General features: G+C 39.7%; 1 protein-coding gene across 5 annotated transcripts in view; it reads right to left on the reverse strand.

Annotated features, from left to right (window-relative positions):
- afap1 (actin filament associated protein 1) overlaps positions 1 to 27,280 on the reverse strand; it is a 69,211-nt gene that overhangs the window by 22,071 nt on the left and 19,860 nt on the right. For all 5 annotated transcript variants that reach the window (XM_077200951.1, XM_077200950.1, XM_077200952.1 and 2 more), the window contains exons 2-6: positions 23,438 to 23,566; positions 23,203 to 23,285; positions 3,345 to 3,453; positions 3,014 to 3,225; positions 870 to 1,049 (exon numbers count right to left, since the gene is read on the reverse strand). In XM_077200951.1, coding sequence (XP_077057066.1) covers positions 870 to 1,049; positions 3,014 to 3,225; positions 3,345 to 3,453; positions 23,203 to 23,285; positions 23,438 to 23,566 — 713 coding nt within the window. The remainder of the gene's footprint in view (positions 1 to 869; positions 1,050 to 3,013; positions 3,226 to 3,344; positions 3,454 to 23,202; positions 23,286 to 23,437; positions 23,567 to 27,280) is intronic.

A 27,280-nucleotide genomic window follows, 5' to 3' on the forward strand; every position in this document is an offset into this window, starting at 1 on the left:
AAACAGCAATTACAGCTGTTGTTGCTTTCCTGAGCTGTATATTTGCACAGTCTGGCGTTCACGCCCACTTGAACGGTGCTGTACAGCTCACTGCATGTGCCCTCCTGCCCGCAAATCAATAAACAGAAGCTCGCTACCACATGGAAACATGGTAACGCATTCAAAAAATCTCTTTTTTGTGTCTTCATAAATGGGATGGTTGCAAAAGTGATGTCTTTATAAACAGAGCCACCAGAAGAGTGATGGACAGCGATGAGGGAACTGCTATTAACATCAATCGACTGTTGACTGCAGCTGGTTTTGATGATCTTTGTGCAGCATAAGTTGCTTTCAGATTATAAACTCAAAGATCTATCACACGAGAGCCCAGAGACTTTCAACAGCACTTTTCTTAATGTTTGTGAAAAACAGATGTGGAGGAAAACAGCTTTAAATAGATATACAACAGACTATCAAAGTAACAAGTTATCAACAAGTGCAATCTTCAGAGCTGTTAAGGTTAAAATCCTTTGCACTTTCACCAAGAAACACTTTTTAGAGGTTAGGCTTATATGAGAAGTAGAAAGAACTGTAGGCGGACATAAAAATATCAAAACATATTGATGTGCCGGCCGAGAAATAAAGAAGTTTGCATAGTTTGCATAGCACTGTATTTAGTATGCAGAGAGCAACCTGTTTTTAACCCCACACACCCAACTGAACATAAACACTGAACAGCTGGACCTGAGGATTGCTACTACTTGTTTGTTTAACATCTATGCTGAAAAGGCAAGCATAATCATGCAGTTCACCAGAAAAACTTGCAGGTCGACAGCTGATTTCTAATAAGCTACTCCAGGTCCAATCACATAACACTACGCTCTGGTTACCTTTAGCCACTCTTCGGCCTGTTCTTTGCTATGTACAGCAAGCACCAGAGCATCAGCTCCCTGATGGACAATCTTCAGTTCATGCTTCTTTTTCTTGCCGTCTTTGGGAATGTGTGTGATACTGCAGCCAGACAGGACGAGCTCCATCTGTGGAGTCTGGTCTTTAGAGGACTTGTAGCACTGAGAGTAAGAGAGACATATTAGAGAAGCTATTTAGTTATAAACATTTTCCTCTGCTTATGTTGTAGTGGGTAAACAAAATGATTTCAGAGACAAACTAAACAGAATCGATGAGAAATAGAGAACATGGGAAAGCGGGTAAACTATGTCACCTCTATAATCAAGCAAACTCATAGTTTTTGTCATGTGAACATACACTCACCTAAAGGATTATTAGGAACACCATACTAATACTGTGTTTGACCCCCTTTCGCCTTCAGAACTGCCTTAATTCTACGGGGCATTGATTCAACAACGTGCTGAAAGCATTCTTTAGAAATGTTGGCCCATATTGATAGGATAGCATCTTGCAGTTGATGGAGATTTGTGGGATGCACATCCAGGGCACGAAGCTCCCGTTCCACCACATCCCAAAGATGCTCTATTGGGTTGAGATCTGGTGACTGTGGGGGCCATTTTACTACAGTGAACTCATTGTCATGTTCAAGAAACCAATTTGAAATGATTCGAGCTTTGTGACATGGTGCATTATCCTGCTGGAAGTAGCCATCAGAGGATGGGTAAATGGTGGCCATAAAGGGATGGACATGGTCAGAAACAATGCTCAGGTAGGCAGTGGCATTTAAACGATGCCCAATTGGCACTAAGGGGCCTAAAGTGTGCCAAGAAAACATCCCCCACACCATTACACCACCACCACCAGCCTGCACAGTGGTAACAAGGCATGATGGATCCATGTTCTCATTCTGTTAACGCCAAATTCTGACTCGACCATCTGAATGTCTCAACAGAAATCGAGACTCATCAGACCAGGCAACATTTTCCAGTCTTCAACTGTCCAATTTTGGTGAGCTCTTGCAAATTGTAGCCTCTTTTTCCTATTTGTAGTGGAGATGAGTGGTACCCGGTGGGGTCTTCTGCTGTTGTAGCCCATCCGCCTCAAGGTTGTGCGTGTTGTGACTTCACAAATGCTTTGCTGCATACCTCGGTTGTAACGAGTGGTTATTTCAATCAAAGTTGCTCTTCTATCAGCTTGAATCAGTCGGCCCATTCTCCTCTGACCTCTAGCATCAACAAGGCATTTTCGCCCACAGGACTGCCGCACACTGGATGGTTTTCCCTTTTCACACCATTCTTTGTAAACCCTAGAAATGGTTGTGCGTGAAAATCCCAGTAACTGAGCAGATTGTGAAATACTCAGACCGGCCCGTCTGGCACCAACAACCATGCCACGCTCAAAATTGCTTAAATCACCTTTCTTTCCCATTCTGACATTCAGTTTGGAGTTCAGGAGATTGTCTTGACCAGGACCACACCCCTAAATGCATTGAAGCAACTGCCATGTGATTGGTTGATTAGATAATTGCATCAATGAGAAATTGAACAGGTGTTCCTAATAATCCTTTTAGGTGAGTGTATAGTTAGGCACCCTTTTCAATGTGCCCTTTTACATGACATGTAAAATTAATTTTATGGAAAAGCAAACCTTTTCAGGATTAAAAATAGAATTACCAATGTAGACAAATTGTTTGGCTAAACATTAATTTAATTAGCATTAATTTATTAATTAATAATTGAAGTATTTTTCCTAAAACAGTAACTGTGGGGTAAAGTGTGCCAGATGCTTTGAGGTAAACAACATCAACATATCAAATGAAAGTAAGCTTTTCCTCCAAATATTGGTTTATGAAAATGTGAATAATGTGTCACAATATAAGACTAGAATAGGATTGTGCATTAGTAAAATAGTCAATTGATATGTTTCCCATAACATGGGGCAAGTTGTATGACTTAATCACTTTTGTTTGAGAAGTATTATTTCTATGGCCCTATTTTATGGAAGATTTTAAATTTTTTGGTTGATATATAATTAGGAGTTTTTCTGGCTTAAAGAAATGTAAAAACAAGTGGCATATCTTACCCCTCTCCCCTGAGTGTTCATATCTGTGAGTGTGTGTGCTTACCAACAGTTTGTTGTCCTTTATGACACAGAGCAGTTTAGTCCACTGTCCAAAACGTTTCTTTCGCAACAGGAACGCACAGATTCGCGCATCTTTCACCAGGTCCATGGAGGCCTCCTCAGATGGCCACTGGTGACGCATCTTCTGCCCCTTCCCATCCTCCTCCTCCTCATCATATGACTCATATGAACTGCTCATGGCGTCCGAGTCATAATCTGAGAATAAAGTTGGGATTTAGATTACACTTTATTGAAATTTCGATAAACAGATGCAGCTACAGTACTGTCATAGTTCTAAAACTTTAAAGTGACCTTTATAGTGTAACTGTCCTTACTAGAGGTGATGTACTCTGGTGCTTTGCCAGGGCCTAGCGGAACAGCTTCCTCATAATAACCTTCAGGAAGAGAGGAGCTCGGCAAGGGAGGAGGCCCATTGTCTGGAGGCTTTGGGACAGAAGGAAAGAGAAAGAAAGAAAGACAAAGAAAGAGGTCAGCTCAATCATTCAGCCTCCTGGATTACAGTGTTTTTTTGTTTTGTTTTTAGAAATGTAAAGACAAAAAAAAATCAGCTTCACTGGTTCCAATGAATCCAAGCTAATAATATCAAAACTGCTGAGGCATCATCCATCTCATCTGAAGTGCATCTTTAAAGGTCAACTGTTCATACAGCACTAAGATCTCTGACATCATATTGAGGCCGACATAAACCAATCAAAGGCCTACGGTTTCAATCTGTGCCTAGAGGAAAAAGGGAATGTTTACAAACAAAAATGTCAGAGAAAAAAAAAAGAGAGACTTTATGGTAAAAGCAGCTGGTCATGACAAGTAGAAGAAAGAAAAGGTTTGAAGCTAATTTTTGAAACACAAACAACGCAAACAAACCAAAAATAGGAAACTAGCTGCAAAATAGAAAGCAGAGTAAGCTACAGATCAGAAAGATGTAAATCATAAGGCTGCCCAGCAAGTTCTGGAAAAAAGAGTTCAGGGAGGTGCACCAATAGAAGTGTGGGCACCTTACTAAATGAAAGCCATTCGGCCGAATTTCTCTGTCTGTGGTTAAACAAAAACAGCTCTTGTATATAGAGGTACACCGGTAACACTTTACAATAAGGTTTCATTAATTAACATTAGTTAACTACTTTGGTTAACATGAACTAAGAATGAACAATACTTCTACAGCATTTATTAATCTTAGATAATAATAATTTCAATTATTGAACAGACTTCATTTTTACAATCAAATGTATTATATTAACATTTATTAATGCACTGTGAATGAACATGAACAAACAATGAACAGCTGGATTTTTATTAACTACAATTAACAAAGATTAATAAATACTGTAATGACTAATGTTACCAAAGAGACCTTATTGTAAAGGGTTAACTAACAGCGTATCACTCATTTAGTTTGTTGAAATATAGATTATGTTTCAAAATCTAGTGTGCTGCCCACGCAGCCAGCCTTTTACATCATCACAGACAAGCTCCTGATGCCAGACAGTACGAAAAGGTAGCTGGCATAATTATCCTGCCCTCTAAGATACTTTCTTTTGGCCAAATTGCTAGGGTAAATTACAGTGCCCATAATGCACTGCAATGAGGTCAGTGAAAAAATCCACCCAAGATGGCAGATTTGTAAGAAAGATCTTACAAATATAAACAATTACAAATATAATTAAAGGCAGGGTAGGTGATTTGTTCCAGAAATATTTTTTTTTATTCTGGTTGAAACTCTCTTCACATCTTCATAGCTAAGTTAAGTGGTCTAAATGTATTCATATGTAAATTGTCTGTGGAAGGAGTAGGGCCATAAAATGTTCGTTCTATCATTACATACGGTCCAAATGCAATGATACAATGTCCTACCTGCCTTTCAACATATGTATTTTTATACCTCCGTGTACCCTGCTCGCACAGACATGTCATCAGTGTGTTTCATGCTAGAGTTAGACAGTCGTCAGTCACCGAGCACTGAAACCGAAACACCAGTCGTCTTTTACAGTTCCTCCTGAACCAAAACAACAAGCTTATGCTGCGTTCACACCATAACTACTGTAATTTGGAAGAGATCGAAATCCGTGACATCATACTTGGAGTGGTTTGTGACTCGAATTTATGCATTTCAATGAAAACACCATCAACGTCGAAATGAATCTGCATCAGTCAGGTGGTACAGGTCAGTGTTCTTTAAGTTGTTTTTGTTTATTATTATTGTAATGGTATGTGTTTCGAGACATAAGGTAGTTTAACGCCGTCTCTCGTGACACGTTTGTTCGCTCCCTGCTGTACGGGTTCATGTGTTTTGAAGGGGGTGTGGCTTTGGAGATGCTCTGAAGGGAGGGTGGGATCTTATGCTTTCAAAGCTAGCTCGCTATTGCTAGATTCTCCGAAAATCGCCTACCCTACCTATTTTACTATGAAAAATTAAAATACAAAAATTGTTTGCACATGTATTCATTCTTATTAAAGTGACACAATGAATAGAGAGTTTCTGTGTATGTAGGGGATTCAAAATCTGAAAACTTTTGTGCATACACATACTTTTAGGATAAAATCTTTGCTAAGTTTTCTACATTAGGCCCCTGGTGTCTATAACCAATGAGCACACTATAGAACCTCATTAGTGAGTGAGAGGGATTGTTTAAAATAAAGAAAAAGAGAAAAAGAGATTGTGTGTATATATGCGCAAATGAGCGTGCATGTGTGAGTTACAATGTGCTTAAGACTGTCTGATTTGGGCCTTGGTTGGTCGGGCCCAGCTGGCAGCACATGTGACAACCTGGTGTTGTCATAACGACACAGGCCCTCCAGAGCCTCCCTCATTTCCCAGGCTGCATGCAAACAATTATGGTTGATGACAAACTCATATAAACGCTTTTCATTTTCCTTTTTTCCCCCTGTAACCCATGGAAAGTCTGTCTTTATTTCTTTTTCTTTCATTTTAGTTAACAGAAAGCACTGCTATTTTCCAGTGCTTTTCAGGTGGGGGGAATTACAACACATTTTAAGAGACCAAAGGACCAATGTTCACAGTTGCCACCTGGCACACTTTATCACCATGGTAACCTCAATATAGTAGAATAGTAACACAGAACATGAACAACTATTTACATTACAAGCACTGCAAAAGGACTGCTCATGGAAATATACTGTATAAGGGAAGTTAAAACAGACGGGAAAGAACAGTACAAAAGATGTTTTTCTCAAGCTTCTACGTTCAGATATTACCAATAAACAGCACAGGTTAATGCTTTTTAAGCTATTTATGTCAGCCAGAAAGGCATTTGTCAGTGTAACCCGCAGCTACCCGTTTTATGGCGTAATAACTTGGGTACATGTGATCTATTCTAGGACCAGATTACAGAAGGTGGGTTCGACTCACTGGAGTATAGAGAATTTATAACAGACACTAAAGAAAGAAAGCAACTCAGACTCAAAGGTAAATGTTAATTACTAGGAAATTAAATGTATTGTTGTTAAGGAAAAAAAATAAATAAATAAATGAATGGAATCTTTTGACAAATAAAATAATATGAATAAACAAATAGACAACAGTAATAAACAGTAGTTCAGTCCACAATTGACACTTCAGTTCAATTTGTAAATTTGGATTTCAAAATCAAGATTTCAAATCAGATTTCACAATTCAAAATCAGCATCCAGAGAAACAAAAAAAACAAAAACAACTTCAAGTATCAGATTCAATGTTCAGATGTCACTGAATATTTTTAGTTCAGTTCCGGTTCAATAAGAAAAATCAAACGATTGATCCAGGGGAAATCCAGAAGGAAAAAAAACAAAATATCACAGTTCAGGGTGAGTATATTTTGTCCTACCAGTTCAGCAAAATGATAGTTGTTTTAATTTCCAGGTACGATCAAGCAAATGGTTGGCTCGCCATGTCCAAACCACAGACAGAGCATCCACGGCAGGGACAGATCAGGATTCAATAGGCAATGATTTCGATGAAATCAGAAATAGAAGAAAAACAAGAGAAACAAACAAACAAAAAAAACCCGGCCAAGGAAAAAGTAAGTGAAAGAGAAAAATAAAATAAAGTTTTCTTTTGGTTTGGCCTCAATCTAGATGGTTTTAGTCTTCTTTTTTTTAATGTGCGTTTCTAACTTTTCCTGTTCGTCTCGATCTCTTCTTCTGTCGGCTTCTTTTACGTTTAAAGTGTGACTTCTAAGAATATTTGTCACTAAAATAATCTAAAAATAGATTATTTCAATTCTCTTTTAAGAGTTATGAACACAATGCACTGTCTAGCGTCAATCTGCGTTATTTTCCTTCGTCACACTCTCTGCTGCTCTCGTTTTTTGTTTCTTCGCGCTGTAATCCGAACTCACTTCCCGGAGGCGGGACTAACCTCCGACCTCATCCAATCGAAACTTTCTTTGGCCAATTTTTTTCTAGATTAATTTTTGTAATATAATATAAAACTTAAATTAACTTATCTGCGTTCTTTTGTTATTAATACTAAACAGATATTAATAAAAATACAATTATTATAATTAATATTGATCTAGTCAGTGACCAGGGTTACACTCTCCCCTCCTGAATGTATGCAGGTCCCTCTGCATCTGAGGTTGGACAGTCACAATGCCATGTGGACTGCTAGGGGGTTCCAGGTCTTCCAGCGAATTAGTGAACGCTGTACTCAAACTTGAAAACAAAGACTGAATCACCATACTGAGAGGATTTCCCAACTGGGGATAGTTAAGTCTTTTTGGTGGTTCATGCGATCTTTGGGTACGTCTTAGTCCACCCACAGGTTCAGTTTCTTCATTCTGACCAATTTTAGGATTTTCAGAAATAGCACTTTCTTTTTGTGGAAAAGCGTTATCTCTTACATCATCTCCATTTGAGTTTTCTGCTGGGTTGTTATGATCACCTGGAGATTCCTCTGGATCATGCACTCCTTCAATCCCTCTTTCAGATTCATCTTCCAAGTATTCATCAACAACTTCATCCTCGGATAAATCCATTACATTTCCTTCCACATGTTCAGGTAAGTTTGTATTATGAACAGGTTCTTCCCGAACAGAATATTCTGCATCCTTCTCTGACACAGATTCCACATTGGGTAAGTTCACAGTTCTTCCACTTCCAGAAGTAGTAAGAGGGTTTGTATTTGACACTATTCTAGTTTCAATTTCTAGTATCCTTTCAGGAACATTGTACTCAATTGGATCTTCGTCAGATTCCGAATGCCCACTTTGGATTTCAAATTCCTCAGGTTCTTTGGCATTACTCGTTCTGGTTCTGGGCTTCCGAGGTACTTTGGTAAGTGTTTCTTCAGAGTTGTCCATCTGCAGGAATCCACATGGCAGCAACAAATCCCGATGTAACGTTCGAAGGGGTCCCTCCTTTCTTTCAGGTTTGATTGTATAGACAGGTAAGTTACCAGCCTTCTTAGTTACAACGTACACATCAGACTCCCATTTATCTGCTAGCTTGTGCTTTCCCCTTATACGGACATTTCTCACAAGCACACGGTCACCCACATCCAAGTCAGAGGCAACAACACGTTTGTCATACCTCCTCTTGTTACGTGCGGCTACTTTAGAAACATTTCCTGTTGCTACCTTGTAGCTCTCCTCCAGTCGTTTTTTGAGGTTCTGCACATACTTTGAGTGGGATTCAGGCTGACTGTTAACTGGTAGCCCAAAAGCTAAATCAACTGGTAGTCTGGGTTGTCTTCCGAACATCAGTTCGTAGGGTGAGAATCCAGTCACATCATTCCTCGTGCAGTTGTATGCATGCACTAGAGGTTTGACGAAATCCTTCCAGTTTGACTTCTCCTTAGTGCTCAGCGTTCCTAGCATTTGCAGAAGGGTCCGGTTGAACCGTTCTACCGGATTACCTCTTGGATGGTACGGAGTAGTTCTTGTCTTAGATATTCCTGCTACTCTACACAGCTCTTTTATAGTGCGAGACTCAAAGTCTGGACCTTGGTCGCTATGTAGTTTCTCTGGAAACCCATAGTGTACCAGAAAGTTGTCCCACAGGCTCTTGGCTACAGTCTGGGCTTTCTGATTTCTCGTTGGTACAGCCACAGCATACTTGGTGAAATGGTCCGTTATCACCAGTATGTCCTTGGTGTTACTTTGGTCTGGCTCAAGTGACAAGAAATCCATACAAACTAACTCCAATGGTCTGCTGGTTTTGATGTTCACTAATGGAGCAGCTTTCTCTGGCAGAGTTTTCCGTCTGACACATCTCTCACAGGTTTTTACTTTCTGTTCTACAGCCAAAGACATCTTAGGCCAGAAGAATCTGGATCGAACTAGATCAACAGTCCGCTCAATGCCTAAATGACCCATTTCATCATGTAGTTCCTTCATTATCATATCACGAAGATCAGCAGGTAGTGCTAACTGATATGACTCACCTCCTTGCTCTTGCCTCTTCCTGAACAACACTCCATTTTTCAGCTCCAAACGATTCCACTCCTTGAACCACAGAGATAATTCAGAGGGCATGGTCTTAGGACAGGGCTTTTCATTGGATTCCAGCTGCTTGATAACTATTCCAATTTCTGGATCCGCTCTCTGTCTTTTCCGTAAATCTTGTTCAGACAAGTGGGAAATTTCTCCAGACCGGTAAGTATCTTCCTGCTGGAATGCTTGAGGTAAGGCATCCACTCCAACTGCGAGAGATTCCACTAAAGTCACTGGTTGGTACAAGGGATCAGAGTCGTCACACTGCTGACAAACTTGATGGCGGTCACAGATAGCTTCTATTGCTTCTGATGAAACAACTGACTGTGGGGCATCGGTCAAGTGATGGTAAGCAAATTGCCTGATTCTTTCCCTCTCCTTTCTCGTTTCCAAATCATCAGGAACTTCCTCTTGTGGGCGTCTTGACAATCCATCCGCATCCTGATTCCTACTTCCAGCCCGGTATTGGATTTTAAAGCTAAAAGTCGACAGACTTGACAACCACCTGTAGCTGGTAGCATCCAGTTTTGCGGAGGTTAAGATATATGTCAGCGGATTACTGTCAGTCACCACGGTGAAGTCAGCTCCATACAAGTAATCATTGAATTTGGCAGTAACGGCCCACTTCAACGCCAAAAATTCTAACTTGTGTGCTGGATATTTGGCTTCACTTCTAGTAAGTCCGCGGCTTGCAAAAGCAATGACTCTCATCTGTCCATCTTGTTCTTGATACAGTGCTGCGCCAAGGCCGCTGGTACTAGCATCAGTGTGCAACACATATGGCAGCTTAGGGTTGGCAAATCCTAACACTGGAGCAGATGTAAGTTTTGCAATGACAGTGTCGAATGCTTGCTGACAATCTTTGGACCATCTTTCTCCAAATTGCTCCTTTGGGTTGAAGTACTGTTTTGTCTTATCCATCTTCTTTCTGCGATCCTTTTGCAGTGGAGGATATCCAGTCGTAAGATCATTAAGAGGCTTCACGATCTTCGAATAATCCTGTACAAACCTCCTGTAGTAACCTGAGAATCCGAGGAAAGATCTTAACTCCTTTAGATTCATAGGTCTTGGCCAGGTTTTAAGGGCTTCTACTTTTGAAGGGTCCGTCTCCACTCCGTTTTGAGATACGATGTGGCCCAAGTATCTGACAGATGTTTGACCAAACTTACACTTCTCCGGTGAAAGCTTTAATCCAAACTCTCTGAGTCTTTTGAGTACTTGCATCAATCTTGTCTCATGTTCCTCCAAAGTGTTTGAGAAAACTATGAGGTCATCAATGAACACAAGAACTTCCTTCCGGTTTAGGTCTCCCATACATCGTTCCATTAGCCGTTGAAACGTGCTAGGTGCATTGGTGATTCCTTGCGGCATCCGATTAAATTCCCAGAACCCAAGTGGGCATACAAAGGCGGTTTTCTGCTTATCAGACTCTTCCATCTCAATTTGATAATAGCCTGACTTCAAGTCAAGGACTGAAAACCATTTTGATCCGGTCAAGACTGAAAAAGCTTCTTCCAAATTAGGAAGGGCGTAGGCATCCTTTATTGTCTGGGAATTTAACTTCCGGAAGTCAATGCATAGGCGCACAGAGTTATTCTTCTTCCGTACAACGACTATTGGAGACGAAAATGGAGATTCTGACTCTCTGATGACACCTGCTTCAAGGAGCTCTTGGAGATGCTTTCTGACTGCGTCCACATCTTGGGGATGAATAGGACGAGCTCGATGCTTAAATGGTGTTTCATCACTAAGTTTTATTCTGTGCTTCACTTTATTGGTGTGACCATAATCCAAATCATTCAATGCAAAAACATCAGGCATTGAGTTCAGTAGGGATGTTATCCTCTCCTTCCACTCAGGTGATAGAGGGGAATTTCCAAAGTCAATAGGGATCGTGGGAGGATTTAACTCCATCTTCTCATTTTCAACTCCTTTGGAAAACTCTTTCCCCATTACTCTTTGGACCGCATGAACTTCAGCGATGACAGCCTTCGCGGGAATCATGAGGTCAGTTTGAGTTTCATTTTTCATTACCACAGGTAACTGTGCAATACGTTGTTTTGCAGGTAGACTGTGCAGACCACTTGCCACTAGAAGACCACCAGGTAAGGAAGATGGTACAGGTAACTCCACTGATACCCATTTCTCAAACAGAGGACCTTTCACTTGAACAAGGCCGTCTAGGACTACAGTACATCCTGCTGGCACGATTTCTGGTTGGTTTCCTCTCAACTTTACACACCCCACTGTTTCAACAGAAGCTTGCCGTTTCCTCTTCTCTAGAACATTTATCACCGCTTGATAGCCATAGAAGAATGACTTGCAGGTAGATGTTTCTCGAGTGCAGTTGGCATATAACACATCAAGTGAATTTGTTCCAATGAGAATCTGTGGGGAGTTCATCAGATCAGGAACTATCAATGCCAGGGTGGGGACTTTAGCTTCCATACCAAGGAAATCTTTGGGAAACTTCAGGCTGAGCTCCACATAACCCAAGTAAGGTACTGCCTGGCCATTGGCTCCTTCAACTTCTAACAAATGCTCCAATGACTTCATGGGATGTCTGGATAAATACCTTTCATAATAGGACCTAGGAATGGTGGTTACCTGTGATCCGGTATCTAGAAGACAGTTGACTTCCCTTCCTTCAATGTGAATCCTGGCAGTACACCTGGTTCCCACCAATCCTGCAGGTAATTCATGACATGAAGCGTCATAAACATTCTGGTTGTGCAGACGGCCATGCTTCTTTGGGCATTGTTTTCTTTTGCCAGTCTCTGTCTGCCCCATGACAGAGACTGATCTCAGTTTAAAGATTGCAAGTTAGAGGGATCCTTCAAGTCCCAAGCGGCTTGACGGTCCCTCAGCTCGCGACGCTTTTCTTCCACTCTGCGGGGATTTGGATCATTCTCACAATTGACCGCAAGATGCCCGTCCTCTCCACACCTAAAGCAATAGCCAGGACGGGGTCTGTTGGCTGAATACCAAGTGGGTTGTGTGCGTTCATTCATCTCTGGTTCCATCATCCTAGGTCTATATTTCACAGGAAAATGCCTAGAAGCTGAAGATTTCTCTGAATACTTCTCTGGTACTCTGGGAACAAGATTGGCTTGGAGCTCAGCCACTTGACACTTCAGTTCATAAATTTCGTTCTCATCAGAACGAGTCTTCTCTTTTCTGACAGGGTCAGTCTTCATCATAGAAATCTGGGCTTGAAGCTTTGCGACTTCTTTCTTAAGTGCATCTACTTCAGACTTATCAACATTGCTTTTAGGCTTAGCTGACTTTTGCTTTTGACCTGGGTAATGTTGCACTTCTTCCTTAGGCTCATCAGATACATCGCCGCAATAGACAGACTGTTGGTGAGTGGTCGTCCGGAACTTGACTGGAAGAGGAGCATGCTTATTTAATCCAAGATGTTTCCTCATCCTCTCCTCTTTTAGCGAATGTTTGTCTTCTGCAGTACGAATGAGTACTACAAGTTCAGCAAAAGAAGGGAGTGATGATCTCCTTCCATCCAGCTGCAGGTCGGCAATCAAGGTGTTGTCCCAGCACCCTCGACAGAATTGCTTGAGAAGACAACGATGGCGTTCAACCTCTGAGACACCACCACGCCTGATTGTGGCGCTCAACATCACATGGAGACGATGCAAGTAGGTTGAAGGTTTTTCTCCCTGGTTTTGCAGAGCACTTATGAACTTCACCAGCAGCTCATCTCCATCTTCCACTGAGCCATACATAGATTCCAAAAGTTCAAGGCACTGTGCTGGTAATGCATCCGGACCAACATGCCTGACGACATCTGAGGCTGGCGGCAGCAGACAGTCAAGAATTCTTCGGGTTTTATGCAAGTCAGAGAGTGACTGGTCGTTAAGCAGAAAGTCAACGCTGGCCCGCCAAGTATCAAAGTCAGGTTCAGTACTCGGTCTTGGACTTCTTCCTGAGAAAGCTTTAAGACGCAAAACAGCATGGGAAGAGGACATTGCATCATTGGTTTTCACTACATGCTCCATCACCACCCGCTGAATACCTGGAGGATTCAGAGCACTTGTAGGCAGGTTCAAGGACATTGTCTCAGCAACGCTAGTGTGAGGGCTTCTCAGCTGGTAAGATGACTTTACCGGTGTGCTCTCCTTGGCAGGGTTTTTAGGTTCTGGAATCACTTGTGCAGGAGTACCAGGTCTAGAGGGTTCGTTTGCTGGAAACTTCAAAACAGAGATCTTTTGCAGCTCACTTTGAAGAACATCCTGCAGAGACATTCCACTGGCTTGGGCGATGGCCTGCAGGCTCTCCAAGTACCCTTCAGTAGCACTGCTACTAACTGCAGAGGCATACACATTCCCTAGGCTGCGAACATGGAAGACAACATTTGCATCATCAGTACTTTGGATAACCATAGGCAGTGAGGGCTCCAGATCACTCATGGCAGATTCATTAACAAACTCCACAATTGCATTGTGGTGGTACTCTGATTCTGGGTCGTCGATAAGCAAGTTGCGCTTGATTGAACCATATATCTTCAGACTGGCTTCCAGCTCTTGGTCCAGGTCAGAGAGAGTTATGCCACTGACAATGACTGAATTCGGAACTTTGATATTTTCACTATTCACAATTTCCATGACTACTAATTGCTTACTGCGTGTTTAAATCTGTTAAAATGTAATTTGTATACTCCTGGCTGCTGGCTCGCCAACTTTTACCTGTAACCCGCAGCTACCCGTTTTATGGCGTAATAACTTGGGTACATGTGATCTATTCTAGGACCAGATTACAGAAGGTGGGTTCGACTCACTGGAGTATAGAGAATTTATAACAGACACTAAAGAAAGAAAGCAACTCAGACTCAAAGGTAAATGTTAATTACTAGGAAATTAAATGTATTGTTGTTAAGGAAAAAAAATAAATAAATAAATGAATGGAATCTTTTGACAAATAAAATAATATGAATAAACAAATAGACAACAGTAATAAACAGTAGTTCAGTCCACAATTGACACTTCAGTTCAATTTGTAAATTTGGATTTCAAAATCAAGATTTCAAATCAGATTTCACAATTCAAAATCAGCATCCAGAGAAACAAAAAAAACAAAAACAACTTCAAGTATCAGATTCAATGTTCAGATGTCACTGAATATTTTTAGTTCAGTTCCGGTTCAATAAGAAAAATCAAACGATTGATCCAGGGGAAATCCAGAAGGAAAAAAAACAAAATATCACAGTTCAGGGTGAGTATATTTTGTCCTACCAGTTCAGCAAAATGATAGTTGTTTTAATTTCCAGGTACGATCAAGCAAATGGTTGGCTCGCCATGTCCAAACCACAGACAGAGCATCCACGGCAGGGACAGATCAGGATTCAATAGGCAATGATTTCGATGAAATCAGAAATAGAAGAAAAACAAGAGAAACAAACAAACAAAAAAAACCCGGCCAAGGAAAAAGTAAGTGAAAGAGAAAAATAAAATAAAGTTTTCTTTTGGTTTGGCCTCAATCTAGATGGTTTTAGTCTTCTTTTTTTTAATGTGCGTTTCTAACTTTTCCTGTTCGTCTCGATCTCTTCTTCTGTCGGCTTCTTTTACGTTTAAAGTGTGACTTCTAAGAATATTTGTCACTAAAATAATCTAAAAATAGATTATTTCAATTCTCTTTTAAGAGTTATGAACACAATGCACTGTCTAGCGTCAATCTGCGTTATTTTCCTTCGTCACACTCTCTGCTGCTCTCGTTTTTTGTTTCTTCGCGCTGTAATCCGAACTCACTTCCCGGAGGCGGGACTAACCTCCGACCTCATCCAATCGAAACTTTCTTTGGCCAATTTTTTTCTAGATTAATTTTTGTAATATAATATAAAACTTAAATTAACTTATCTGCGTTCTTTTGTTATTAATACTAAACAGATATTAATAAAAATACAATTATTATAATTAATATTGATCTAGTCAGTGACCAGGGTTACATCAGCATGGCCTAAATTTGCTAATTTCTCCCTTAAGTATATTACAGTAAATAACAAAAAACTGTCAAATTGATTGTGTGTTGGAATGAACTCAGTATTTACTCTGGTTCCTTAAGGGTTTTCGTTCACATGTGTAATCAAAACTACAATAGAAACTGCAATGTTTTAGTGTGACCTCCTGGCAAATTTGAGAAGGGTGTGTTTGACGTCTGAGGTAGAGGAGGATACTTTATCTCAGTGCTAGTCATTACAACTTGGCTTTAAATTTAATGAAGACCAGAACATGTAAAATCCCCATAAGGTCTTCATCTGTGTGGGTGGTTAATAGTTTACATACTGTCTGTAAATGTACATCTCTAGACATGCATGTGCAAAACAAGACCTGGCTGCTCCTTTCTTCTTCTGCTCTTCTGCTCTGATCTTTCTTGTGTTTCCCCTGACCTACTTTTAATAATGCTACAGAAACACCCTGTATTTTACAGTACAGTTCAAAAGTTAAGTGTCAATATGTTTATTTAATGAAATTAATACTTTTATTAAGCAAGGGTGCATTAAATTGATCAAAATTGACAGTAAAGACATTTATAATGTTCCAAAAGATTATCTCAAATAAATACTGTTTTGTTATAACTTATAAGTGTTTGGCATATGACAATGTTGATTTGGTCTTGGCTTAATAGATCTGCTATGGGATCAAGTGGACTTGCTACTGCCAATACATACACAAAACGCTGCCGTGAGCAAGAAAAAACATGCTGCTGCTGTACAATACAATGTACATGAATTATCTGTACCAGATCTTTACAGGTGGAGCTGGGGAAGGGGGAGGGTTTCTAAAAACACGCTGCACTTCTGAGGCAAATGCTAACCAAGTACTTTTTGAAAGTTGAGCATGTTTTTCATTGGCTACTGATACAGCAGGAAGCAATCAGCAGCGCCCTATAAAGAAAGATGTGATTGCAAGCATGTTCAGTTAAGGACCTATTAGCCTGCGCCATCTTGAGTTTCATGAAAGAACTTTATTTTTGTTTTTAATTTTCTTGGTGTCACACTAGCTACGTTTACATGGACATATTTTGCTTCAATCGGAATGAAATCAATCCGATTGATGAATCCGAACAGTGTTTACATGAACGATAAATAAAGTGATCGGGCTGATGAGCGTGTTTATTTGTCACAAGCTTCAAATCGGAATTGATTTTTTGACATGCGAACACTGCACGAATATACTACCGCTGTTCACGCATAACTATTCTCCTCTGTTGGTTCTTTATTTGTTTTAAACAGCAGACTTAATATTTATCCGTCTCTGGTCATGATTTAGAGACAATGAGCATATGAACCGTTTTGCCGTGCTGCTTATATTTATCACACATATTTATCATTTCGACTGTGGATGAGAGTCTGAAACAAGGACTGGTGGGATGTTGTTCTGCTCCACTTTCCAGACGCTGAGTGAAATGAGAATTTTTGAATAACGGGACACTCATTTAGATCAGGGGTTCCCAAACTTTTCCATTCCAGGACCCACCTAGACAAGAATAATCTATCTCAAGACCCACCAGAATGATTTTAAATCATGAATGTGGGGTGGGAGGCGTTAGATCTCTTTAGAGCAGTTTTCTCCTTGTCATAGTATGAAAGACATATAAGTTTAATTGCAATACAAACTTATGTTACATTATCAAAAAAATGTAGAATTAAAATAGCAGCCTAATGGCTGTTGAAATAAAGTGAAGAATACTGAGTAGTTCTTGTCTGCTGCCTCAACTAATTCACCCAGACACGAAGTTTTACATAATTTTCCTTCTGTGTTGGAAGGTAGAAAAATGCATGCGAGGGAATGCAAACAACGCACTCTTACGAAGACCTATCTCTGAAAGACAACAGCGCTGTGTTGAACAGACGACAGATTAAGGGCCTGTTCACATATCGCGTCTTTTGCGCGCTCAAGTTCGTTATTTCAAATGTAGGCGCGCGGTATGTGCGCTCATAATGGAAGCGTAGCGGTGCGACGCGCTCGTTTTTTCCAAGCGCCGCATCGAGATAAAAAACATCTCAACTTTTCAGAATGCCGCAAGCGTTTTCCTTGCTGTAACGGAGAGCGCAGCTGTTGGTTGCGCTTAGCAACGACAGACGCCTCCGGAGCGCAACCGCCCTAGCGCTTTGGAAAAAGGAGAACGCCGCGCACCTATCGTTTTCTAGCGTTTTTAGGCGCTATATGTGAACAGGCCCTAATGCGTTTTCCAAAAGCATCGTATGCCTAAGTAGATCGTAAAACCATTGCCACCAATGGTCTCTACAATCAACTTAGCTCACGATGATTTTGGGAAACGTAGCCCAGACCTGAATCAGCCTTTCGTGACATTTGAATTCTCCTGTGCAATGCGATCTCATGCAGAATGCAGAGCAGTGATTGGAGTTAACGATGTGTGAGTGTGTGTGTGTGTGTGTCATTCATGAAACGTAAATTTTGCTGCAGCCAATAGTGACTGCGCGACCCACCTCTTCCCAATCTGCGACCCACAAATGGGTCTCGACCCACAGTTTGAAAACCCCTGATTTAGATGACACTTTATTCAACAGGAAGAACAACTCGTTCCATGCGCCATACGTCATTACGCTATTTCAACGTCATTGCACATGCGCAATCCTTTCAGTTTCGGTTTTCAATCCGATCAAGTGTTTACATGTTCTCTAGATCGGATTACAAAAGGAATAAACCACCCCTTTCAATCCGATCGAAATTCCAATCGGATCGAGCTCGATCAGATCGATTAAGGCGTTTACATGAAGGTTTTTTAGTCTGATTGAGCCGTCAATCCTATAATAAGGGTCCATGTAAACGTAGCTACTGTGACACAAATATTGTGATATAAAAAAAAATTCAGAATTCAATTGAATTCAAAAAATTCATTTTTTTTTTACTTTGATAATAAGTTGATAAATATGTTTTTTGAGCAACAAATCATATTAGAATGATTTCTGAAGGATCAGGTCACACTGAAGACTGCAGCAATGATGCTGAAAATTTAGCTTTGTCATAACACAAAATTATATAAAGAAAAAATCTTTTAAAGTGTAATAATATTTCACAATTAACTTCTTTTTTTATTTTTATACTTTTTCAAATAAATGCAGCCTTGGTGAGCATAAGAGAATTCTTTCAAAAACCTTACTGACCTCAAAAATTTGAACAGTACTGTACATTGTAGAAAAGTGGGAGAAAGTCAATGAAATATGGAAAACCAAAAGGGCAAAGAGCAGTTTTTCTTTTATGGTTGTCATTTCCAGTCTAAAAGTTTCCCAAATACAGAAGTGCTATTTATCAGTTCCTTCCGTCCCATCAAGCCATAAACTCCTCAACTAAACAAAGAAGATGGCTGTCTGTGTTACTGCCTGTTATGGTTTCGGTTCATCGGGGCATCTAAGCCCGGAGGGAGGACAGAATTCCAGGCAAAAACTGCAGTATGAACAGCCTTGCTGAAGCAGCGTTTCGTACCAAAGCCGCCCAAGTATTTTTAGGCAGAGTTCCACCTCTGTTCTGAGCTGGAAATCTTTATAAAGCATATCTGCACCTAGAAAAAAAAAGTGCACTTCCACCCATTCATGCAACATCTAGTCCATCAATAAGTCTGTGCTTATGTATAAAGATACATACTTGACCTACATTTCAAAAATGAGCTCCAAACTTCCACACTCCCTTTCCAGACCATTTCACCTCACAACATAGTGTATAGTGTTATTGTGCGGTCTGTGATAAGTCTGAGTAGTAACAGACGTCTGGGCCAGTCTGGGTCTATTGTATTGGGACTACAGTGTAGGTTAGCCAGGGAAATGCACTCAATCAATAATTCAATATTTTAACCTTCATATTTCCTCTTTTGGCCGCCTTGATATGCAGTGTATTCATGCACACACTTGAGCAGTATTCGTGCACAACAACTCAATCTCACTTACACACACATTCACACACACACGCAGTGTCCCTACAAATGCTTTTCCATGTGTTTTGGAGAATCTTTTCATTCTCAACTGATCTTCAAAGAAACTTTCCAGCAGTCCCATACAAAAAGCAGCTGAATAACTGAAAGCTCATTTTCCCGAATGAAATGACTATATAAACTGTCACTTGCAATAACCTATAAAAGATGTTTGGAAGGGTAAAAATCCCCATCTGTATTGGTATTTCCATGGCAACGGACAAAATGCATTGTAGTGCATGAATCATAATTCATTTTCCTCCTTTTGTCCATGACACAATGAGGGATTAGGTCATTGCATTCCAGACTGTGGTTAACCCTCCTTAAAAGGGAGGTGGTGGTGATGGTGGGGGGGGGCGGTCGGGGGGTGTACTGTAGAGCCCTTTGCTTTAGCACAACTGAATCTTTGGATGTCCATCGTTTGCATTGTGGGCCTAGAAAGAGAAAACGTCAATTCAAAAGTACCTGATTCTCCTGCTATGATGGACTATTGTCATTAACTTTGGGAGATTCACTGTGAGAACGAGAGATAAAGGGTAAACAGGAAGCTAAAAATGGCCTAAAATGAAGGGGAGGTTCTTTAATAACAGTCTCCCCTTTGGGTTACAAAGTGCAGACAGATAATGAGTTTGTCTGTGTCTGTGTTCATTAGTGTGACATTGTTGGGGTGCAGATCTGGAGGCTGGGGGATGCTGGTGGGGAGGAGCAGAAGCCAACATCAACACAGATGGAAGTCATCATTGTCCCAGCGGAGTCCGTTATGGTTTCCCTATATTATCTTACAAATACTCTCTCTGCACAGCTACGAATGGCAGGATGTACTGTAAGTCGATGACTAAAGAAAGTGTACCGTGGACTTACCTAGTCCATGACAGAATCTAATGTTTATTGATATATGGCAGTGTTGTCTTTGAACTCACTGTGCATGATGGGGTGGGAGGGTTGCATCATCATGTCTCTTTGAATTTTCAGCTTCTTAGCATAAGTTGGTGTGTCAAAAAACACACCTCAAGACCTCTGCATTCTGTTCTATTTAAATGCATTCTGTCTAGCTAATTTTAAAAGGATGAATGCCCTGAACAGAAACAGCACAAAACACTCATATTAGAGGAAGTCTTGAGATGTAAAATACAAAGAGATTTGATTGAGCCACAGAAAAAGAATGCTGTAACCTAATGTTCTTTTTTAACTTATTAGATCAACCAATTGTCACCTAGACAACAACTTATCTAACTATAAGTGTACTGCACTGCTGATGGGCCTGTTCACAACTGGTAACTTCATGCATTTTCTCTGATCGGATAGCTATCCCATCGTGAAAAGATCAGGTGTAAATGCCCTCCAAAATGCTCTCGAAATGCTTTTTTCGATCACTCAAACCACTTCAGGAGGTGGTCTGAGACGCATTCCTGCTGAAACTGGACTAGTCTAAATGCATCTGGTTGTTGAAACCACATACTGTATGTAAATTTTACTCTTAAAAATGGTAAAAACAATAAACAAGTGAGAGCGTGTTATAGGCTATATGACATCTAATAGCCAGAACTGGAAAAAGATTTTACTGGCTTTTGCTAACTACAACGTTTGGCTCTGTGGGCCCTAAAAGAGAAATTATCTTTCTTAAAGCGTCGTATTCTATGACGGAATCTTGACATGAACGGTCACTTGTATAGCATTTTGGGAGAAGAAGCTTTTACATTTAAAATGTGGCATTTTTGTATAATGTTTGCATATAGTGGGTTTTGGAAAAAAGTTGTAAAAAGTAGGCTAAAGTTACGCAAATTTCATTCACAAGTATTGGTGTCACTCCAAAAAGGGCTATTGAAACTGTGCATGCATGTGCAGTAAGCATAACTCTCACTTGTCTCTGAGTAATAGTAACTATTGGTTGAAAGAACTAAACTGGTATTTAGCAAGCCCTATTCAAGAACAGAAAGTCAGAAATTCCTCCCCTGGGATCATTATAGTACATGTACAGGGAAGTTTTGCAGTGAATTTGCTGCCAAACATTTAGAAACCCAAAGCCACAGAGTTCAATTCAACACAAACACACACACACACACACACACGCACAGAAAGTCTCCAGACAAGATTCTCCCCCTTGCGTACTGTGGCGTCTGCTGTCTTGTCCACGGCCCTATCTCACCACCCACATGCCCAGCTTCAGTCCCTTTCCTTCAATTCCTCAGTTTTTTCCCGATGTGGTTTTGACCACTTGTAAGGGCCATAGAAGGCTTTAGTCAAACACACATACTGAATGCGCAGAATTAGGTCTGGCAGGAATATGACAAGGAGTCAGTTTATAAACCTGGCTCACTGACGCAATACTAAATCATCACATAGCTGGAGAGAGAGAGAGAGAGAGAGAGAGAGAGAGAGAGAGAGAGAGAAATGGAATGAAGAGGATGGAGCAGAGGGTGTGGTTGATGGAGACAAGGAATAAGAAAAACTATACAGCGCAATGGGAAAGAAAAAAATGATGGGCGACTTTCGTGTTCTGCCTTTCCTCGGGCAGGTTTTGCAAAGGCAGGCGTCCGAGTTTGGACTGTAGTAAATGGATATTTCTCTTCCCTCATTTCAGTCTACAGTCCCACAATCCCCTGCCCCCTCACACCTTCTGGGAACGGGAACAGTCGGCCTCTCACACACACCGGGGTTATGCACGGATGGCTGAGGTAGGAAAGGATGTTTCTAATTATACTGTAAAGTGCTGAGTGTGTAAAGGGTGAACTGAAAAACAAGGTGCTGTGATGTGTGCGTTTGAGAATGACCAACTGCGACCCATGAACACCTGCTATTTATCACAAGCATCTGCTACTGCCCTCCAACAAAGATGATTGTTATTCTTAGTGTCGCACACATGCGAGCAAATACATGCGCGCAGGCGTAATCCGTTTCATGTGTGACGGATGAGACCACATCAGGGTCGTGTGTCGGTAACTATGAGGTCATGTGACAGAAAGCAAAGTGATGTGAACACTTCCTGCTGCTGTTTTACAGAGCTCATAAAAAACACTGAGCACTTCACAAAAAGAGACCATCAAACCACCAGCCAGTGGCAGTCAGGGTTCAGACGACATCACTTCCAAATATAGGACAATGCTATTTTTGTTTCTGGAATGCTAAAACAAACTTAGAAAAACCCTAAACTCACTGTAAAGAAACCAAAGTTTTCCCTGTTGACTTTTTGTTTAATAGAGCTGGGCGGTATATTGAATAAATGGTAACACTCTACAGTAATGTTTCATTTATTAACATAAGTTAAAAAGAACTAACAATGAACAATACTTATACAGCATTTATTAGTTTATCTTAGTTAAAGTCAATTTCAATATTTATTTATACATTTGTTAACATTAGTTAATGCATTGTGCAACCAACAAGAACAAAACAATTAACAATAATCATATTTTTACTAGCATTAACAAAGATTAATACATGCTTTGAAAAATATATTGCTCATTGACCGTTCGAGTTAGCTAATCCATAAACTATTGTTAACTAATGAAATCTTATTGTAAAAAGTTACAGAATAAGGACTATAACAACTTTGGTGGCAAAAATATATTAAGCACATCGTGAATAATTCCACAGTTTTAATGTACATCATTTGGACATTAGTAATCATTAGATCACTTTCCAAATCCTGCCGTGCGTACGATTTTTTTTAAACAAATATAATTCTTTTATTCAGCAAGGACGCATTAAATAGATCAAAAGTGACAGTAAATGATATAATTATGGCTACATATATATATATATATATATATATATATATATATTAATTGTAAGAATATGCATATCTTACCATCCAGGGGTGAGGAATCTCTGGTAGGGGCATCTGAGGAGGGGCCGGGAGTGAGGTGTGTATCTCTGTCTTACATGAAGGCTCTAAGAGAAAAAAAAACACATTCATATAGATAAATAAATTGATCCGGATATTAAGTACACATGAGTAATGACGCTGAAGCAGCATGGTGCAGTGTGAAGAGTTCATCTGAAGTCAAAGGTGAAATGAGCAGCTAAAGTGGGTTTGTGCTTACCTCTAGTGGCTAGAACTCTGTGTAGGATGTTTAATATTTGCTGTTTCTTTTCTCTCACTCCAGCAGTTAAATACTCTCTGTCTAACAACTCCAGAAAGACCCGCAACTCTGCCAACAACTCCTCCATCGCTGAAAAAAAAAAACATACAATCAGATATTCAATAAGCAAAATAAGAGCGCAAGTTTGAGGCATAACATCTTCTGCTTTGTTGATTTACTCCTATTGACACTGTAAAGATGGCTCGTCAGCATTGCTCTGCCCTCTGATGCTGGCTGGCATCTCGTAAAAGCAGTGAATTATAGGTATCTGTTGGCTCGGCACCTGAGGAATATCAAAGGCTATCAAATGTGAATTGCGGCACTGGAAAATCAGAGGTCTATAAAACAGCATTACAATGGGCTCGGGCCCATACAAACACATAGCTGAGGGTTTACATAAGACCGGGGGGGGGGGGGCTGCTGTAGGGACAGTTTCTTGACATAAAACAGAGAATAGAGCTCACTGATTAGTGTGTGCTATGAAATGAATTGTGCATAGTGAATTGAGCGTGTCACTGTATGACTGTTGGTCTAGATTCCATCAAGACTGCCGCTGCACTAACATCTGGATATTTTTCAGGTTGGCTATAGTTCAGTTGAATGCAGGTATTATTCTTTAAAGTCCCTCCTCAAAGTACGTACAAATCAAATTTGCAGTTTTTTTCTATTAAAATATTTGACATGTTCTTGTCTTTAAAGGGATACACGAGAAGACAATTGTTGAAGTTGGACAATATGGACCAAATACTTTTTATCTGTTTACAGTAGGCTATATCTGTATTTTCTACAAAATTAGTTAAATGTTTAGTTTTACAATACCCCATTACAATAGTCCCTTTATTGTTAGTGCTCTCATAAAAGCACAATTGCTTGTGTTAAATGTAGAATTTTAAACCTGCATTTAACATCCAACAACAACTCATTTATCAAAATGTATATTTCAGAAACAATCATTGAGCTCCAATTATTTTGCACTCCATCTGTTTGATGTAAACATGCACGTCGGCACTCCATCATTGAAGTCTGTGAAGTTCAACAGACACTCGCTCATTGTCAGAATGAGCCTTTATGCAAAATGAAAATAATATGACTTTCTAACATTTACAGATAAACATACAACCATAATATACAAGTTATGCACTGAGGGTAGCCGATTTACTGTAAGCTATAAGTTTAGGAAGCACGCTATCTCATAAGCACCCTGTGTCCTCCACAATATCAATATTTATTGATTTAAACATCTCATATCTAATTTAAAAATATATCAATATATCTTTCACAAGTCGATTTACAGTCCAGCCCAAACAATTATTAGAAAAAAGTAGAACGTTTATGAAAATTTTTTATACGTCATAGTTAAACTGATTGCCCGAGCATAATTGAATTAGAAAAAAATGATGGTGTCCTTAGATAAGTACAATAATTTAATCATTGGAGTTCACTTGTTGTTTTACTGGTTAATTCAAATCACATGTTCTTGTGTTCGACTGAATAGACATTTCCTCACAGTGTGTTTGAACTGCTCCTCTGTTACTGTTGACTACAGTCTACCATCGTACTTCAACAGGATAACACACTAAAATATTTATTCACAAGCTATTTGGGATGATTTTTTTCTCCTAAAATGTCTATTCTGAAAAACTAGCTTGATACAAAAGTGATATGATCTATAAATGCATGTGCATAAAATATAAAAGACAGGCATTCTAATGCACACACCACAAAGCACACATATCTGTTTTCGATGCAATTTTAAAATCTGAATTTTGATATTTAAATTATAAATAAATAAATAGTTATTAATCAGAAATTAAAATTGGGAAAAAGATAACTTCATTTTGGTGTCTCTAGCAACCAACAATATTTAGAATTAAAAACAGAATATTATTTTAATAATTATGGAATTGATATAAATATATTCCTATATTTATTTATTACTACTATATGAAAATATATTATTATTATTATATAAAAAAATTTAATATAATTTTCCTGCAAATAATATGGTATTCATCAAATCAAATCCACCCCTCCCCCCCCCAAAAAAAATCACAAAAGGATAACTAGAAACATTTGTTAAATATTTTTTATAAAGGAAGATTTCCAACTGTTTTGATGGGTCTTAGATCTCATATTGCTGTGTATGAAGAAAAATACAATGAGCTTATACCATTTCCAGTGTTCCTGTATCATTCCCTGTCCAATTGCTTGCATGTCAGAGTGAATAAAGCTAATGAAGCACTTTCAGTAAAGGTGGCCAAATAACTTGAAAGGAAATACACTTTAAAAACCACCCGAGCGGACCAAATCGCTACATTAAAGAGCACCAAGTGCCACACAGAAATGAGGACCACCTTCAAACTGCTTGGGGGCAAACAAAGTCAAGAGAAAGAGAAAACTTTAAACAATAACAACCACCCACATTCACAATTCTTCTTTATCCACTCACTCTCGACTGACTAACCCCAGCGTAAACAAAACTAAATAATGAAAGATCCAAGAAATGAGTCCAAAAAGCTTATCTTAAAAAAAAAACAAAAAAAACGACACACCGCAAGCTTAAATCCTGAGGAATGACAAAATGTTAACACATCGAGACCAATTTTTTTTTTTTACAATTCTAGTCTTGTTTTACAAATACCTGCCAAATTGACCAGAAAGAGGCTGGGTGCCAGAGAAGATGCCATGCCAGAGAAGTTTTCACCAAGCAAAGCTGATTTTAATTCAGTGTTGACAGAGAGAAATAATGGATGGTATTCAGCTTGGTGGTTATCTAGAACCAGTTTGACAAGTTGACCTAGTGAACTCTGAGAAAAACATCATTCACAGCCTCTGCTGAACAAAAATCACATTATTTTATCATTCCAACCCAAATTCAATAATATAGATGGATGTGGTCTGCAAAAGCAATTGTGATTCTGCCAACATGCAAGAACCTGTATTATTTGTCTGCTGATGCAGAATGTGTGTGTATGTATATGTGGTTACAGTCTACCACCCAGGCCGCTGAGAAGCAACAACATCCTTGAAATTCACCAAAAGAAATGTGTGTGTGTGTGTGTGTGTGTACACGTACAGATTACGGAGTACTTTTCTCTCCGCGCTGTCATCCTATCCGACCCTTCAGTCACATTTTAGAGCAGTTTTCTTTAATGAACCATTCAAATCCTTTTGCACACGATCTATGACCTACGTATATATAATCAGGCATTAACCCATGCCAAGTTTCTGTGGAGAACCCACCGTCCCACATCCTTCACTCGCTGTTCTCTTCTTTTATCTCTCTCACTCACCCTTCTCCATTTCAATGTCCATACTGAGCCAAGATGCTTTTTTTCTTCAGATGGGGAAAGACGGCTAACAATAAACCTTTGAAAAAAAGAGATAAACAACCTTTTGCTTTGGTTAAGAAACCGGCCAAGAACATAAACGTGAACTTCTTGCACTTCTGTCCTCCCTGACTCCTCATCCAGTGTAGTGCTTCTCATTGATGTCTGCTGACAGGATCCAGACGGAGAGCCTGAGCCGGTGATGACTGACATACAACACAAGCTCCTTCATACTCCAATCTGGTCTTACACACCGAACGCCTTGGAGGCTGAACAGACGGATGGATGGATGGATGGATGGGAGGAGGGAAAGATAAAAAGGAAAGCATGCCAATCTTGCTTATAACACCTCCATCAAGTCACATCAAAGATCTTTAAAAGCAAATCAGTTCAATCTGCTCTAACAGTGTTATGTTGTGTAAGTAATAGCAAATAAAGCTTTTATCTGCCTGAAATTTCTAAAACTTGTGTCAAG

This window comes from Siphateles boraxobius, unplaced genomic scaffold, assembly GCF_051911475.1.
Source record: "Siphateles boraxobius isolate OS27281-9 unplaced genomic scaffold, OSU_SipBor_1 46, whole genome shotgun sequence".
NCBI classification, from domain to species: Eukaryota; Metazoa; Chordata; class Actinopteri; order Cypriniformes; family Leuciscidae; genus Siphateles; species Siphateles boraxobius.